The sequence below is a fragment of the Montipora foliosa genome, chromosome 3 (genome assembly GCF_036669935.1).
Source record: "Montipora foliosa isolate CH-2021 chromosome 3, ASM3666993v2, whole genome shotgun sequence".
NCBI lineage: Eukaryota > Metazoa > Cnidaria > Anthozoa > Scleractinia > Acroporidae > Montipora > Montipora foliosa.
Window position 1 is genome coordinate 27,700,790 of NC_090871.1, and position 17,500 is coordinate 27,718,289.

At 39.5% G+C, this 17,500-nt stretch overlaps 1 protein-coding gene and 1 long non-coding RNA gene across 2 annotated transcripts in view; one reads left to right on the forward strand and one right to left on the reverse strand.

Moving 5' to 3' along the window:
- Positions 1–15,179, reverse strand: part of LOC137997233 (uncharacterized) — a 17,887-nt gene extending 2,708 nt beyond the window's left edge. Inside the window, exons 1-2 of the long non-coding RNA XR_011122431.1 lie at positions 14,998–15,179; positions 13,446–13,552 (exon numbers count right to left, since the gene is read on the reverse strand). This is a non-coding gene — a long non-coding RNA (uncharacterized lncRNA). The remainder of the gene's footprint in view (positions 1–13,445; positions 13,553–14,997) is intronic.
- LOC137997232 (solute carrier family 22 member 15-like) lies at positions 13,204–16,748 on the forward strand. The gene is made up of 3 exons (XM_068843105.1): positions 13,204–13,544; positions 13,662–13,728; positions 16,508–16,748. Exons 1-3 carry the CDS (start codon positions 13,453–13,455, stop codon positions 16,703–16,705), a joined length of 357 nt encoding a protein of 118 aa, XP_068699206.1. The 5' UTR covers positions 13,204–13,452; the 3' UTR covers positions 16,706–16,748.
- The last annotated feature ends 752 nt before the right edge of the window (positions 16,749–17,500 follow it).

Sequence of the window (17,500 nt, forward strand, 5' to 3'; positions counted from 1 at the left end):
ACGGCTCCTGGCCCAAAAAAATACCATCATGCCATCAGCAAGAAAAGTTGCAGGCCAGGTGGAGAGAATACTGCATCGTCCACAAAGAACGAGTCCGGGTGTGACAAAAGGAGTACCATGTCACCCACGGAAAACGACTCCAGGTTTAACAGAAGGATTACCGACAGGAACCACAACAAGTCGGTTTGAACATGGAAAAATGGAAGTTTGCTTAGCATCGCCAGATGAAACAGTGGATCTTCATTGGACAGGAAAAAGTGTTGGACGCCATAACTGAGACCATGGAGCAGGAGATATTGGCACAAACACCCATTGATTCGTGACCTAAGCCAAAATCGTTTCATCTGACAACGAGGACAGGTTGGAGTACCATTCTGAGGACACCTCCTCCTCATTTCATGACAACGAAGTCAACGTGACACAGCGTGAGTTACAACAAATTGGTACCTATCGGGCTTCAGTCAAAGCGCAAATAGGAAAAGCTTGAGGAAAGATGTCATGTGTCATCGACATCCTAGCAGACATGCATCGTCTAGCCTCACCTGATGCGACGCTTGAACTCAAGCGTTCCTACACGCGCTTCGAACGAGAGTTCGACGACGATGACAAAATGCTCGGCCCCTGTCAGATGTTGCTGTGGGAGACTTGTTGGATGATTTAGTCTGTGGGTGCCCACATACGCTTTGAATGAGAGGTCAACGACGACATCCTCGCACCCTGTCAGACGTTGCTGTGGGAGATTTTGTTGGATGATTTAATTGGTGGGATATACACAATGCCAGTTTTAAAAAAGTCAAAAGAGCTGATGATATATTCCCACATGAGATTAATTCCCACGAAAGTGGTCAAGCTTTTGTGACCGATAAGACTTCTGAGTCATGTAGAGCAGCGACCGACGTTCACAGCCCTCTGGCTTTCACACCCGCTTTTAGCAAGGCCCTCCACTGCCTTACATTTTACACCATGTTTCAATGCTTGTACTACCGCCTGTCTTGCCAGTCAGAACGATTGACTGCTGGTGCGGCACAAATCCCTGACTAAAAGGATTCCAAGGTGATGGATCTAACCCGAAGGTCGTGGGTTCAATTACCACCCTGGTCAGAGTTTTTCTCTGTCCTTGTGTGGGCCCATTGCCATCAGTAGGGCTAACGCTCACATGGTTCATATGGGATAGAAATCTAGCACTTCACATTACACTCTATTCCGCTAAGCCTAGGACTGAGCCTCGTCCCTAACAACCTCTTGACTCCCAATATAAATAAAAGAGTTCAACAAGGAATGACTTGGTTAAAGGAAAAGAGGACGGCACGAATTCAGCGCCAAACCTTGAGAGGATTTTGTTTTATCATGTCTGGGAGAGCTGCTTTAGGGGCTTCAATGTGGAAACGTTGCTTGCTATCCGTTCAAGTCATGATGTCATCATCAAGGGCTACAGGGTGAAGCATGAAAAGCATGAAATCCCAGGCAATGTACCCCTCGTTCTCCTTCACCTCCCAAATCATATTGGATATGCGCCGCTTCAATTCTCTTTGGACGTCATAGACATTGGGGTAGATACAATGTTTGAATTCTCAAAGTCTGAGACGTACAAAATCTCACCTTGGATCTGGTTGACTCAGACTGTCGTATTTGGTTTGGCATCGCGATACTTGTCCCACTCGCCCTCATCGATACATTTCACATAAGGGCTTCGATACCATTCTGAGGGCAGATTAACATCAGTTTCATATCCCAGAGAGTCTGAATCACGTTCATCATCCCGAGCAGAGGATGGGTTGACAGCAGTGCAGGCATTTCCATCATTTGTGGTTCTCGGTCACTCCGGTTTTCCCCTCTCCTCAAAAACCAATATGATTTGATATGTACTAATCTGATTTGATTTCACTGGTGCATGACACCACAAGCTATTCAGCTTTAAACATTGTTGTGTGGAAATAAAGTTTTATTGTTGTTATTAGGGAGCTTAAGCAACGACAACGGCGACGGCAACGAGAACGTCACGAATTTGCATATTTAGTGGGTAAAAACAATAATTTTGCACGCCCTGCACGTGCGTTTTTCACTTTTGTCCATTTCGTTGCCGTCGTCAGCAAAACAACAACGTGAAATAGCCAAGTTTTTGGTTTTATGAAGAACGTCAGCACTTGAGGATAAATTTTCATTTTCTCTCCTAAAATGGAGTGGCGTTCCGACTGGTGTCATCTTTGAAGAAATACCACACCCTTGTCATATTAAAAACGTTGAAATAGTCACGAAGCGATTAAAACAACGCAAATTTATATTTTGAGATGACGTTCTCGTTGCCGTTGCCGTTGTCATTGCTTAAGCTCCCTATTGTTATTAGCGGAGCTCCATAGTTAAGATATGGTAACCCATCGATGCGAGAAAATTTGGTTTTATAGCTATGACGTCATGAACGTCCGTACGTACGTCCGTAAGTCCACCCTTACATGTATGCCAATGTGACCAGTATCATGCTAGTTTACAGCATACATCTTTGATATTGGACATCCATCTTTTGATTAATTGACACCTGTCAAAACAACGTATCCGCTGACCAGTATCACGTGACCATATCGCGGGCTCAGATCTTACCGAGGTCAGCTGTTTTTTTTAAGTTGACCGCTGACCAGGTACTGGTTTTCGATTGGATTGCAGGCGCAACCCAGGTTAAATCACCTGAACATAAGCGAGGCTTCATTTTTCGCGCGCTTTCTGTGGCTCGACGCGGCTACACGGCCATACTATATATAAACGAACGTTCTTACACAGTCAACGCTTTTCCTGTTCAAGTGAAAAACGGTTTGGAAGATGTTTTCTTTCTGCATTTTTCGCTGGTTTCAATCCAGTTGGGTGGATACGCAGTTATTCAAGTCAAGCATCGGCGGGATGTAAACTTAAAGCTGAGTGTTTAATTTTAATTTGCTTAGAGCTGCTTTTTTCTCTGTATTGCAATTTTTGGCATATCTTTAGAAGCTCTGATAAGGTTACACGATGCCTGAAGGACCTATGTCTAGAACAGAAACGAAAGTACTGAGCGAAAGAGAATGACAATGACAAAACAGAATACCACTAATAGCTCATACGTAGCACAAAAATTCTTTCCTTGGGCAATAAATAGTTTGTTATTTTTACGGATGCGTTATTTAAAGTGGACGCGTATTTTGAAAAGTTGGTTTAATCGGTTCTTCCTTTGTTCAAGAATGAGAATCGAATTTTTTTGTCAACTGGAATTAATCTGTACTCTTTTGGACATAAAGAAAGAGTTGATTTGTTTGTTTTCCTCTAAAATGCGAGCGAACAAGTGCTTTTTTAATCCATTTGCCCCACTGGTTTTCGTTGTGCCTCGATAGTTATGTTATAAACACGTATTCGCAATGAGTTCTCGTAAAATTAGGGGGAAATCTCACTAGCTTGTGTTTTCAGAAGTTTGTTTAAAGCACCCAAAGCTTATTTAAGTGTTGGAGCAGGTCGTGTTTGAAGTTCGTCCTTTCTTGGTTGCATTGCTGCAGTTTGCCAATTCTTGTACCAAGCCTACCTGGCGTGTTTCAATGAAATACATAAAAATGTGATTGATCTTGTTTTCACAGATAAAGTGGAATAAAGTACATCAGTAAAACTCTTCTTTGACCTTGAACTGACAAAGTTGTTTTTATGGCTTCTAATTTTAGCAGGATTCCTCTTCGCTGGCTATTGACAGTTGACTCTGAAAAGGCTTTTTTTCCTTTTCCATTCGCTCGCTGAGGGTTTTCTTGTTTTCTTTTAAAACTCATTCGGTTGAAGAAAAAATTATTGCCAAACTGGTGAATTACAAAGTAAATTTCACTGGAAAAACCGATGTCGCACTCATCGCTTCCTGATTCATGCGATACCGGTTTTTAGCGTAAAATTTACCGTGGAATTCACTAGTTAGGCAATGAATTTTTCTATAGAAGAAAGGAAAGAAAATGATTTAATTATTACAGCAGCAACCGGAAACATCAAAACGCGGACAATTCGAAACCTTTTATTTTCACAAACCCTACAGGCAGTAAGAATAAATAACAAGGGAGCTCTGCTTTTAGGCTTGGTTAAATCTATATATTATTATTATTATTATTATTATTATTATTATTATTATTATTATTATTATTATTATTATTATTATTATTATTATTATTATTATTATTATTGCTGATGCTTGAGGACAGTTTGGCAATGCGGGCACTTCCACTGTCCAACATTTCTTTCCCCGGAAAAACTGGTTAGGAACTCGAACAGGCAGGGCATGTGCATACCGGTATACTGTCCACAGCAGAACATACAGGAGGGTATCGTCATGCTAAAGAGAATCTTCCCCACAGTGTGGGCTCTCTCCCTCACACAAAAAGGTCATGTGATCACATGGGGATGGGGGGTATCCTCTCAGGGTTTGTTTCCTGGCTAGTGATTGGTAGAAACGTTATGTGAATAAGAGAATACACTCCTCGACCTTTCATTACCCAACATGTCGAAGCGCATTGTTAGGCGGGATCTCCTGATATGCTACAGCACAAGAATTGACGCTCCATGAAGCCCGAGAGGAATTGCAAGGAGAATTGACCTACAGGATTCATCATCCCTCCGACAACAGTTCAACACATTACCCGTTTTAGTGTTTCAAATGAACGACAAATGCCAAGCGGATCGGGTGGAGATGCAACATCTGAAACATTGGAATAAAGGGAATTGTTACCTCTTGATGATCATCGACGTGTTTTCCAAATATGCTTAAGTGGTGTCTTTGAAGAGCAAGGCAGGGACCACTGTCACCGAAGGATTTCGGAAGATTTTACAACAAGCCAATGGACGAAAACCATTGCGTTTACAGACTGACAAGGGCAAAGAGTTTCACAATGCCTCCTGTGGCCGGATAGTGGAACGAGAAGGGATCAGGCACTTTTCAATGCATGGGGATGCAAAAGCGTCAGTGGTGGAATGATTCAATAGGCCATTGAAGGAACGCATGTACCGTTATTTTTACGGGTCACAATACCGGAAAATACACCCACGTGTAACCCCAATTGTTGAACAGGTACAATCGATATAAATCGACCTAAACGTCAAGGAAATTGTCGTTTTATTTGGATATCGTGCATGGTACGATTGCCGGGATTCGTCGATTTACTCGTTGAAATAAATGAATCAGTTGGAATGAGCTTTGATATACCCGTACCTGCCATTTCCTTTCTTGTCATTTTGAGCTTGTTGGCTTGTACAACAGTCATTAATCCCTTTTCCCTTTTAACTTTGCAGAGTGAATCGACGTATTCCATTGATGGCATATTACATTATTGGAGGAATTGCATTAATTTGTGTTTTCTTCATTCAACTCACAGGTGAACGAAAAAACCCGAAAACTAAGGGCGCGTTTTTTTATTCACAATTCTGGGATAAGAATGGTTGGTACGGAATGCTAGGAATTATTCGGATTGTCTGCATAAAAGAAACGCCCTTCGAGATGCGCGGTCCTGGGGCCCGTTTCTCGAAAGTCCCGAAACTTTACGGGCCATTTTCAGGTGTCACAATTCCCTTTGTATCTCAAGAACGGAGAGGATTTAAGTTGTCAAACTTTACGGACATGTTTCTTTTAGATAGCTTGAAAACATGTTAAAAGGTCGGCCTTCCAAAATAAGCGGTTGGCAGTTTCACAAGTGGCTTTTCGGACCCGAAAAGTTTTCGGGACTTTCGAGAAACGGGCCCCTGGCAGGAGTAAGCATTGCGTAACAAATATGGCGGCCGACGAAGAGGCTGCCGCATTGCATTGCAGCCGTTATCGCAGCTACTTTCCTTGTAAATAAAGACGAGGAAGAAAATATGGAGACTGTTTTGGATTTGCCGAATGTTTTGGCAGTCTTATATACAAAGGAGAGGAGACACATCCCTCGAATCACGGGCCATGCAGACAATGTTGTTCCTGCATATTTTCTTGTACGAAACATCACTGAAAAAACCTCGTTTTTTTGGTACAATGAAATTAGAGGCAATGTTTCATTGTTTCCAAAAGTCTAACCTGATTTTTAGCTCGTGCAGAGCTATCGGGATGGTTGGCGAATCAGGCTGTCAGGCGTAAACAATGGAAAATTTGTAATCGATTTCTGATCGTCTCAAGTTCGGCAGGCGCATTCATACATTCGTTAAATGGTCGTTAAGGCGGCAGGCGCATTCATGCATTCGTTAAATGGTCGTTAAGGCGGCAGGCGCATTCATGCATTCGTTAAATGGTCGTTAAAAATGCTCATATTCGGCTACCAATGAAAGACGCCCAATATAATGTATTACACTGCAGTTGTAAGCGCTCTATAGGCTTGATAATTCGCTATATCGCCTCCTTGATGCAGTATCTTACTTACTCCACAAGCTTACCACAGGATACCTTGATTTCTCCGGTAGAGACGTATTTGAATCCGCAGCGCTCATCTCGCCGTCTGCCATCTTGGATTTTCATTCGCAGCATTCTGTTCATTCTGCCCCTGGGAGCAGAATGGATGGAATGGCGTTCGGTCCATTCCGAAATAGGAATGCGAAATAGAAAAACGCGCGCAAATTTTACATTCTGACCGTTCTCATTCCAGAATGGTGAATTAAAAAAACCAGCCCTAAGGATGCGTTCCATTGACCGTATTCCGGAATAGGAATACATGGAAAAGAGGTTCAAAAACTCATTAATAATTCATGCGGCTAACAGCCTATAAAAAGATCGATAAAACGTCAATGAACCTTCTTTATACCTGGGAATCTATGATCATTCTGAAAAGCCCGGTGGCGGCTTTGATTTCAGTCCCAGGGGAGTGCCGGGCTGAATGTACAAACAATGTACTTATCGCTTATTCTCAAATGAAACGATCTTTCTATAAATATCACTAGTAATCTTTATGGAATAGTCCAAATCATTTTCATCGAGATTTTAAAAATTCGACGACTCTGCCGTCATGTTATCGATGTTCGTATCCAGACTTTGGATTTTGCCCTGTTCCACGTCTAACCTCGCTTCTTCGTTCGCTGCTTGTTTGCTTAGCCTTGCAGTTTGCCAGAGTGCAAAAATATTAAAAGACCATTTTGTGACATATAGTGTTGATTTTTCAATTGTCTGAACTTTCTCTTACGCAACATGTTTAACCAACCTCCTTTAACCATCGACAACAAAGAATAAGCACTGAAGGAAAAAAACGTGCTTTTAAAATTACCATACTGCATGTTTATAAGCTCCACTTGTTTTTCTTGTGTGCTGATATCTTCCACTCACAATGTGAACCTTTGTTCGGACTCCTGAGGGATACGCATTTTGTGGAATGTTTTTGAAGCCGTTTAAAAAACTGGCAGCACGTGTTTTATCGGGTTTAAAAACAACCCGATAAAACACTGCTGCTCGTTTTTTAATTATTACTTAGAAAACCTTCTTTTTTACGGAGAATTCCATTAAAATTATCAATTACCTGCTAAAATTCTATTTCAAACATATCTTTATTTTCCTTGTTGCTTCAAAAGCGCCAGACATACGTTTTTAAATCATAAATCCACGTATTCTTATTCCGGAATAGGGTCAGTCAAAACAGGGAAACAGCAAGTTTTATTCCCGTCTAGGGAATAGATCGTTTTCACTGTCACGCAATAAAAAAATAAATCGAAAACCATCCAGTGGAAAAAGTCAAGAATTCGTGATGTTGTAGAAGATAAATGAAGAAGACACTTCTCCAAGTTTTAGGCCTGTGCGTTTCCCAAAACATCAGATATTCGTCGAAATGTTTCGCAGAAGTTTACAGAGCCCAGTATGAAAACGCCATGTCTGTGTAAATCTGTGGTGCACCAATATGGCGGCCGGAAAATAGTGTCAACATCTGTTACTTACTTTGGCTATCTAGGCGAGTGATCATCTGTACTGAACAAACAGCTATTTACCTAAGCACTTTTCCTAATGCTTTAAATTCTAAAAAGGCTCAAAACCATGAGATAAATATATATTTCTCAATAAACTCGATCGTCGCCTCGTGTCACGCACCGCTATAACTCAGAAATTCAAAATGCTCTGGTTTCCAAACGAAGCACGCTACTGAGCTTTAAAATTGCAATGGATACAAATTTACCGCCTCTTATGCCTGATGAGGATAAAAACTTTCCTGGCTCTTTAGTTTTGGATTTTAGAAAATGATGACGTCACGTGAAAACGATCTATCAGTGAGTTTTTTTCGCCCTAGGAAGTTAATGAGTTTTGACCCATGGCACGTGACACGTTCTCCACCAATTGAAAAAAAATTTAGAGTTGGGAAGTACAACAAACCCAATTTAAATACTTTGACCAATCGTAAAACGAGTAGGAAATCAAGCGAGCTAATCGTAACGCAAAGCTAATGCATGCAGCCGGCGCGAGACGGGGGGGAAATGAGTTCGAGCGAGTCACGTATATTGTTGGTTTTTGTGTGATTTAGCTCTGGTTGGCTAAAACTGTGGCGAGAGATGCTTAAGGACGTTCGCGCGAAAATTTTTCAACGTTGATTTTTTCCTGAAACTTTTACCACTGTAAGATGATGAGTTAGTTATGTCAGAAATGTAAAAAAAAATGGGGGTCACCGACTTCGTTTCGGAGAGAACATGCCCGGAAAAACACCCGAAATGTGACAAAATCGGGCTTCGTTAGCGAATAAGGCCATTGTCTGTAAACCCAAATATATTGCAATTAAATCTTTGAAGTGAAATCTTCTCTGCCAAATATTGTTTAAGTGACTTATTAAGTGAATTTAGTCAACTGGTGAGGTTCCTTAAAGATCAAGTTCGCATTTAGCGACCACAGTTTCACTCGCCTTGCAGCCGCAAGATGGCAAGATTTGATGTCCCGTGAGCAGAAATCTTGAAATTTTTTTAACTTCCCACATTGATTTTTTGTTCATTTTTGGACAACGTGAAGATAATTGTAAATAAAATCCGTTTCTGGAAAGAAAAATAGGGGTCACCGAACGTCCAAGACCGTTAAATCCAGGCAAAGCTATGGCAATGGCCTTTTGCCCTATCATTTCTCATTTTATTACTTAGCGCGCGCGCTCGTGTATGACGTGGCATGAGCAGATGGGCATTTTGTCTGAGCATGCGCGAAGGGAATCGAATTATTCGAGTTCGGCGCCATTGTTATTTTGAACGCGCTGCCCGCGGGTTTTTAAACGGGCGATCTACACTTTGAAAAATATTTTGTCCAGAGAGATGAAAGATTGTAACAAAATTACACACTTTTCTATCACTATGGATATTCTTCGAGTTTGTTGGGAGTTCGGATGAGAATATTTTAATGATCAAATCCCGAACAAAACGAGATAAAGGCCCAAAGAAGTGGAGTTTGGCATTTGATTTACCGAAGTTCAAGATGTTCACACGAGAAGACAAATGATGCAGGTTAGTTTGAAGATGTTGAAGCTTTATTGTTATGAATCACAGGGCTGCATATTGACACGATCCTGAGATACACCACCCTTTATGAGATGGAAAATTTGAATTTGAGCTGATTTTGCTTCAACTTTGAAGTAAGTTTTCATCATAATTCCGCCGGCCCCCAAGCTTTAAATTACTTCAAATAACATTGTCTCTTCTTCCTCTTTGCAGCCGCTTGCGACTCCAGGCTTTAAAAAATGCGCTGTTTGTAGGATTACAATGTTATTACAACAGATTTTGGCAAATTTTTATTTGGGAAGTTTTTATTGATTTTCCAAGTCGTGGATCACAAAAGTCTTCTGTCTTGCTGCTCTCCAAGTCTGTTGTGCAGAGCATGTAGTTGTCCATTTTTAACAAGGTTGTAGTGTCATTTCAATACACGATGACTTTTGCAATGTTTTTTCCTGTGCTTCAGTAGGTATTTTTGTAATTGCTTTTTTCGTCTCCTAGAGCTAACTTAAGTCAAAAGTTCGGTTAAACTACCCTTTTTCGCCGGCCCCCAAGTCCGAGAACACTTTTAGTGCATTCTTTGTTTATTTGACCTTCGCTTCATCTGGTTTTTTTATTCCGAAAAAATGCGTGCTTCTTTTTGTAACAAGGCAAACTACTACCGTTTACTGTCGAAGATTTCACATTTGGAGCTTGTCCATGTAGTTTTCGAACCGGGTGGCGTAAGCTCTGTTATCGTGTTTATTTCATTAGCATGCTGCTACCTAGCAGACTAGAAGCTCGTCGGTTTTTTTTCTACGTGCAGCAATTGAATTTACCTCAGCAAGTGTTCTTAGACGAGCGATTTAAGAAATAAGTGAGAATGCTCATTCAAAAAGATTTGGTTGTAATTCTGGAGACGAGCTCTGTAGGGCAGGACAGACATTTCGCTTTTAGTGTGTATCCCTTAGCCTGTAGAGGAATGCCAATCACGATTTCTTTAGATGTATGTGTTAGTTATACATTTGTACAAAAAAATGTTAGGAAACACGTTTTACTTGCCAAAATCCCGTTGTACCGTCTAGAATAAGTGAAACATGCACTTGATTATCTGCAAGACCTGTCACTATATTTCAATCATCTTCTCAACAATCATTATTCACAAATAATATGTTACACATCAGATTTGTCATGTACTGGCTCTTCCAACAATCCATATACTGTAGTATAAAAATCAATAAATGTTCACCACAGTTCACGGGTAAATGAAGATACAAAATTATGTTGAAAACTAGATGAACAATAATACTTTCAAATTTGCAATGAGATAAAGCAAGGGAGTTCATCTTCATATTAACCTTGAATGTTATTTGTACCCAAAATATGTTGAATAAATAAGTTGGGTACAGTGTAGCAAATCTTTATGAGCATTTACAATGTAAGTAAAAACCAAGATAGTTTGAGGAAGAGGGAGAGAATGGTTTACTTAAGTTGAAAGAAATGAAACCCTGTATTATTGATGTTTACTTCAGACCTAAAATGCTCATGTTTGATCCTTGCAGTTGTACCCCCCACTCATGCATAACCATTCCTGCAGGATATCTGATGAAGTTACTGATGTTTCCAGAAGAGCTGGTTGCAATAAGGCCACCTTGTAGCCCATGCTTGTGGCTTTCAAAGAGGCTAATGGTTGTATGCATTAGAAGCTTGTCTGTTAGTGCTTTGTAGTGACATCTGTTCAGACATGTATTCTGAGCCATGATCAGAAGTACTCTGCAAATTATTATTTAGTTTTAAGGTTAGGCTGTTAATTGAAAGGACAAGGGGAATGTAGTTATCTAGAAGAATGAAAAGAGTTCCATATTGCATGTCTTTAATTTGAAGAATTTACTCATCACAGTTTCTCGAAAAGTGTCCAGCATCCATAAACAAGTTCTAGTATAAACATAATTCTCCATGTCTTAGGTTTATCAGTAAGCTTGCTTTGGAAAAAGTGTTTCATGTACAGAATTAAAAGTTAGGATCAAAAGAACTGACAGCATATTCTCTGCTGTTTAGAGAGATGAGCAGTGGCTCAACAATTGGAGCAATGGACAGAGGTGATGGCTGAGAGGTCAAGTTTTGTGGAAAGGTGTTACCTTGAGAACCAGTTGTGAATGAAGATAAACGGGCAGATTGGTTATGTGAAACAGCCGTATTTGAAGCTCTTGAAGTTCTGGATTATGATTGGAATCTTAAACACTCATAGATAATTAATTTGTTTGCAGTAAAATTAACAGATGTGCTGAATTCACGAGGCTCATACAAATGGGATTCTTTGTTGCTTATAAATTCAATGTACAGTTAAGATTTCACTAGTTGGAGTCACATCCTACATAATAAAATGTTGCAAGGCATAGTCTCAGTAAGGTGACCAGCAAGTTGATATGAAGAAAAACACTCGTGATCATTAAGTTTTTGGTATCCATTTATTGTGAATACAGTTGTTGACCATTTCCTCATATCTTATCCTTCCAAAGGACTAACAAATTAAATTATATTTTAGTTCTATACTTGTAAAAGTTTAAAAAGCTTGGGGCTTGATATTAAAAAAGGAATACTCTTTGGTGTGTCACTCTTAACATCGCTTTGTCTGGGCCTGGTCTAGTCAGAACTTACTAATTTCCTGTTGTCATTTTGTAATCAATTTTCAACTTGAATAGTCTGATTCTTTGGAAATGAACACAGAGAAGGATCATTCCTACAGATTGAGACAGTTGTACAAGGTTCAAGAGGGCAGCTTGTTCAATTACAACATGGGAATCATAGACCTTGCTATGCCCTTAGACAGTGGTTATTTATTTCAGGTCCTCAGATTTAGTTCCCTAGGGATTTGGGATGTGCTTAAACTCAAAACCTTAACCAGCTATCTTGCTCTAGTTCCCTGAAGCTAACACCATGTAAGCTAAGTAATTTTCAAATGGGAGGTGCTCCATGCAATACACGAAACCAAGACTTAACATGACTTACTCTCTGTCAGAAGCTTCAAACGTTCCACAATTTCTAAACATTTTTCCCGTGGTAACATTACCAACTCTATTTTCTGGCTGTTTAGTCAGACCATAATTTGGTCAAAGCTGCTGTTTTTGGCCCGTCGTTCACGCTTGTTCGCTTTCGTGCCAACAAACTTGAAACCAAAAAAGGCAAGCTACCGTAAACTTTGGGTGTGAACATTTATTTTCATAATGTAGCTGAAATTCTCGATATTTTAACACATTTCAAACAAGGTGCAAAAGAGAGAACAGTGAGAGGTAAACACGTAGGTTGGAATCAAAACTAACGCGGTAAAATGTCTGTCTAGTCTGCTTATGTGTGTTTGAAGAGCCCTTCGAATTATTCAACTTTCGCAAGATTACTGACTACGTGAGAGTTCCACACCAAAACAACTTGGTTTCCCCTTATTGTTCGAAAGGACTTTGCTGTGACTTTTTGCCATAAACAGCCCAACCGTTTCTCGATCTTTTGACACCGTCTACACGTAAGGCAAGGAAGATAAACTACACAGATAACGACACGAACTCGAAACTTTTCCCCACGTAGACTGCCATTATTTTGGTTTCGATTTGGTTTCTGCTTATGGCAGGCCAGCGGATACGCTCATAAGACATCTCAAAGTCGCGCACGCGCAGACAGAATGCCCATGTGCTCGTGGCATGTGCATTTGCGTGCGCAGTAAGGATGCGCAGAAACAATTGGCGCGAACGTCCTTAAGCCAATCATTAAAGAGTAGCAATATAAATCTAAAGTATACAGTCAATGCCGGGTTCATTTTCAAGTTGCTGGCTTCCTCCGTTTCGAAACGTTTCAAATGAAATGTTTCAAATGAAACTGAGTGAAATATCTTCATAGAATTAACCTCATTTTCGTTTAGGATTTGAAATTCTCGCCCAAGTCTCGTTTTTAAGGCAAACAGAACTCGGAAATGGACCATTGAAAAAGAACTCTTCATACGGTGGACTAAAGAAGTAGCCGCTTTTGTTTAACTCTGTCCGCTAAGAAAGACAATTTTATTTTGACCAAGGAAAACAAGAAGAACACATTACCCTCGTGATGGCTCTGGCTTTGATCAGCAAGTTTACAATCTCTGCTGCCTATTACCAGACGTACATCCAAACCGCTGAACTTTATCCAACAGTGATCAGGTAAGAATCTGTAAATTTTTCAACAAGTTAAGATTAACCGTGAAGTTAATATCTTGGATTTTCACATCTTTTTTTTTTCTTTGTGCATTACTTTCCTCGATACTTGATTCTTTGCAGAACCATCGGAGTGGGTTTTTCGTCACTGTGCGCTCGAGTTGGAGGAATGGCTGCTCCGTATATAGTGGTAAGAGAAGGGGTGATTTTATTATTAATATACCTCCATCTCACCTAGATAAAAGGAAGATCGCTTCCACAAAAATTGACGTTACTGTCTTAACTTAATAACAAGTAATAATCATGGATTAGTAAAGTGCGTTCCATCTTTAGTAATATTACTTTTAATAATAATAATAATAATAATAATAATAATAATAATAATAATAATAATAATAACATTGCCAGGACCTTCAAGGTCCTGTCGGACTAAGTCTTCAGACGACATTAGTTCCAAGTATAGTTTTTAATAGGTTCATAGGACATTTATTTTTATTTTGGGGCGAAGGGAGACACCACTTTAGAACCTTTAGATTTTAACTGAGTAGGAGTGATAATTGAATAGGCTACGCCTTTGGCGCCCTATATCAATTTATTTGTAATCTAAGGCATTCAGAAGTGTATACTGCTATAATAATAATAATAATAATAATAATAATAATAATAATAATAATAATAATAATAATAATAATAATAATAATAATAATAATAATAATAAAGCAGTACGTGAGCATGAAAGCGTGAGGACGCAAGTTCTCTTCCGGCTCCTAAAAGATCAATTTTGACGCTTAAAACCCTTTGTTGTCAGAGTGCCCTTTAATTTTCCTTTTCCCGCGAATTTTTTTTTTCATTCTTCGGACTCAAAATAATATTTCTCGCTTCGTATTGCATCGTTTTAGTCCAAATAAACGCTTAAAATTAAGTTCATTTAACAATCTGCCAGCAGATATTTTTTTGCAATTTAATACCTTTTGTAAAAATTTGCATACTAGCGCTTGTGAAATGTAAACATTCTAGAGCACATAAAATACAACCGAAAATTTTTCACTTTGTCTTCGTCGAATTCTTTTGCAAAACACAGCAGTTTTCCGTCCAAAGGAAAGTTTTTCCTAAATTCATTAGCAATCACCATTGCAAGTTTCAGAGAAATTGATCCATCGGCAAATATTTTACGAATTTTTTTAGCGAAGGCGATGAAAGCGTAATCCAATTATGGGCAGATTTGGGCAACCTTGGGCCACGCAATAGACGCTTCCAGTCGGTCATAAATATTTTTTCATAAAAAGTCCCCAAATTGAAAAATATTCCATCAGAAGACAAGAACATCATTATAAAAGCTTATTCTACGCAAAAAGTAGGTTTTGGAAGTAATTTGGAAGGTGGGAAAGACGTTTCTGGCTCATGGTTTCATAACGCCACGTGGAGACAAATTTCATTACAAAACTTTTGAGACGCTCACCTTTATTTCACATGAGTATCCCTTACAGTTTGCCATAAAAACAATCCAAACGTCTTCGCTTGACTATAACGAAGCTTTCTGTGTAATTTTTTTGTCGTTTAGACTAAAATTCGTTGTTTTTTTGCCCTTCGAGTTGCCCTCGGGTTGGACGGCCATGGAAGGCAATTTTTGCAAGATCGTAGAATGATGTCATAGCAACCGATTTCGATAAAAGTTGGCCAGTGATTGGCTACTTGTATAAACTTTTTTCATTGTTCTAAATTTGACGTAAATCGGAAGTAACGCAACGATTTACGACATTTTCAGAAAATCGATCTATTTAGATCGATAACGCGAGTGCGTGACTAGAAAGAGTTTTAAATAATGCGTCTACTCTCAGGCTAGTATTGATCTTGAATAACATCTACAAGATCAACATGCCACGTCAACACCTAGCGCAACACGCTCAAAACCAAATAAATACTTCAAGTTTAGAAGATGGACAAACGAGTGCTGTAGAACACCGCACAAGAACTAAGTGGACCGTGGAAATTAATTTTGCTTTAATAGAAGCAAGGAACGAAGCTGAGGAAATAGTGGATCCTATCACAGAATGTGGAATTTGTAGAACGATTATATCGTAATTAGAAATTTATTGTAAGAAAGGACAACGGAAAAAGAACTTGATATATTGTTAGAACGTTACACGCAAGAAAAGGCTATAAGAAATCTGACAATTATAACATTAACTTAGCCTAGTGTGATACCCTGCAAACTTATAAGATGTAACTCATCGGACAATTTAAAATAAAAATGTACATACTACTACTACTACTACTACTACTACTACTACTACTACTACTACTACTACTACTACTACTACTACTACTGCTGCTGCTGCTGCTGCTGCTGCTGCTGCTGCTGCTGCTGCTGCTGCTGCTGCTGCTGCTGCTGCTGCTACTAATAATAATAATAATAATAATAACACATTTATATATTGCCATATACACTAACTGCCCTATGGAACTTTACAATTCTACAATTAAAATTAATTGATTTACAAAGTAGCTTATCTAAAAGATGAGTCTTTACGTTTTTCTTAAAAATAGAGAGTGTGCTACTTAGCATAAGGCTGATGGGCAGAGCATTCCATAACTTCAAAGCTGCCACAGGAAATGCTCTGTTATCATAGGTCCTTTGATAAGACCTGGGATGACAAGGAGTCATTGGTTTGTGGATCTAAGATTACGACTTAGACTGTACCAATATTATTAGGCATTAATGTAAAGAGGTGCTAAATTATTCAGAGACTTAAAAAACTAATAACAAAAGCTTTAAAAAAAATACGTTGCTCGACCGGCAGCCATTTTGGTGGTCGGTCGGCGGGCGGTACTTGTCCTCGAGAACACCGCTGACATTCGGTGGCAGAATTTCGTTCTTAGCAACAGGCTTGTAGTTAAGAGGAACACCCCCTTAAAGACTTTGTGCCAGTTGATTGTTTGTATTGCTTCACTCTTTATTGTTTTAAAAGGATGCTACAGGACTCGTTTGGGTTCCACCGATCGTCTTCGGCGCCACATCATTCTCCGCTGGGTTAATCGCAATGTTGTTACCCGAGACACGAGGAAAGCCGCTTTCAGACTTCGTCGGAAGGGAAAGCGGAGGAGATGGAAAGGGGATTTTGTCGGAGCAAAAGCAAGAATTCGCAGATTACACTTCAACTGTTTAGTTGAGCAATATAAACTGAATGACGACTTCCTTCTGTTCTTTCGTTCGTGTTGATCAAGGGTGCGTTCCTTTGGGATGATCCGAAAATTAAAAGGATCACTGATCCAAGTAATCTTGGATCACGGTGCATCAGAGGTACCGATAAATCCACTCTGGGAAAGAATTTTTGGGTTCCTTTGATGCACCATGATCCAATTGATCTTAGATCAGTGATCCTTCTTCGGATCATCCCAAAGGAACGCACCCCAAGGCAGTCCTCAAAACGTACCGTTTTCTTTTCCGCTTTTGCTTCCAGTTTACTCGCTAAAAACGTTGTAAATTCTTTTTAAAAGAACCTATGTTATGCACTTTGTATAAATATCTTTTTGTGTCCCTACCTTGCTTTTGCGCCGATATACGGTGGCAGAAGTTTTCTAGCTGTTTTTCTATTTAAAACTGAGCTGTTGGGGAAAATGGTGAATTCGAAACACTGTATCCGTACCGGACTTCTTATGAACTCTATTCCTGTAACATTGGGTAGATCTAGTATCTACAATCATGTTACGGATTATTTCACAATTAGATAATTGGAGCCAAGATCTTAGCTTGTTTGTTTGATTGTACCGGATAATATTAAAAACTGAACTACGGATATCAGATTTCCAGCACTTTAATTCGCTCGCCGGACACAGGCTATCAGTTTTTTGCATGTATATACCGAAACAGTGGATAGCGTTGAACGCGCGCGCAGCTCGCGCGCGCTGCTTGGCTACTCAAACTCTGGATATCCTTTGTAAGTATATACTAAAACAGTGGA

Coding starts and splice junctions, on each gene's coding strand:
- LOC137997232 (XM_068843105.1), top strand. CDS start 13,453: ATGGCTCTGGCTTTGATCAGCAAGTTTACAATCTCTGCTGCCTATTAC. Junction 13,545..13,661: donor CTTTATCCAACAGTGATCAG/GTAAGAATCTGT, acceptor GATTCTTTGCAG/AACCATCGGAGTGGGTTTTT. Junction 13,729..16,507: donor TGGCTGCTCCGTATATAGTG/GTAAGAGAAGGG, acceptor TTGTTTTAAAAG/GATGCTACAGGACTCGTTTG.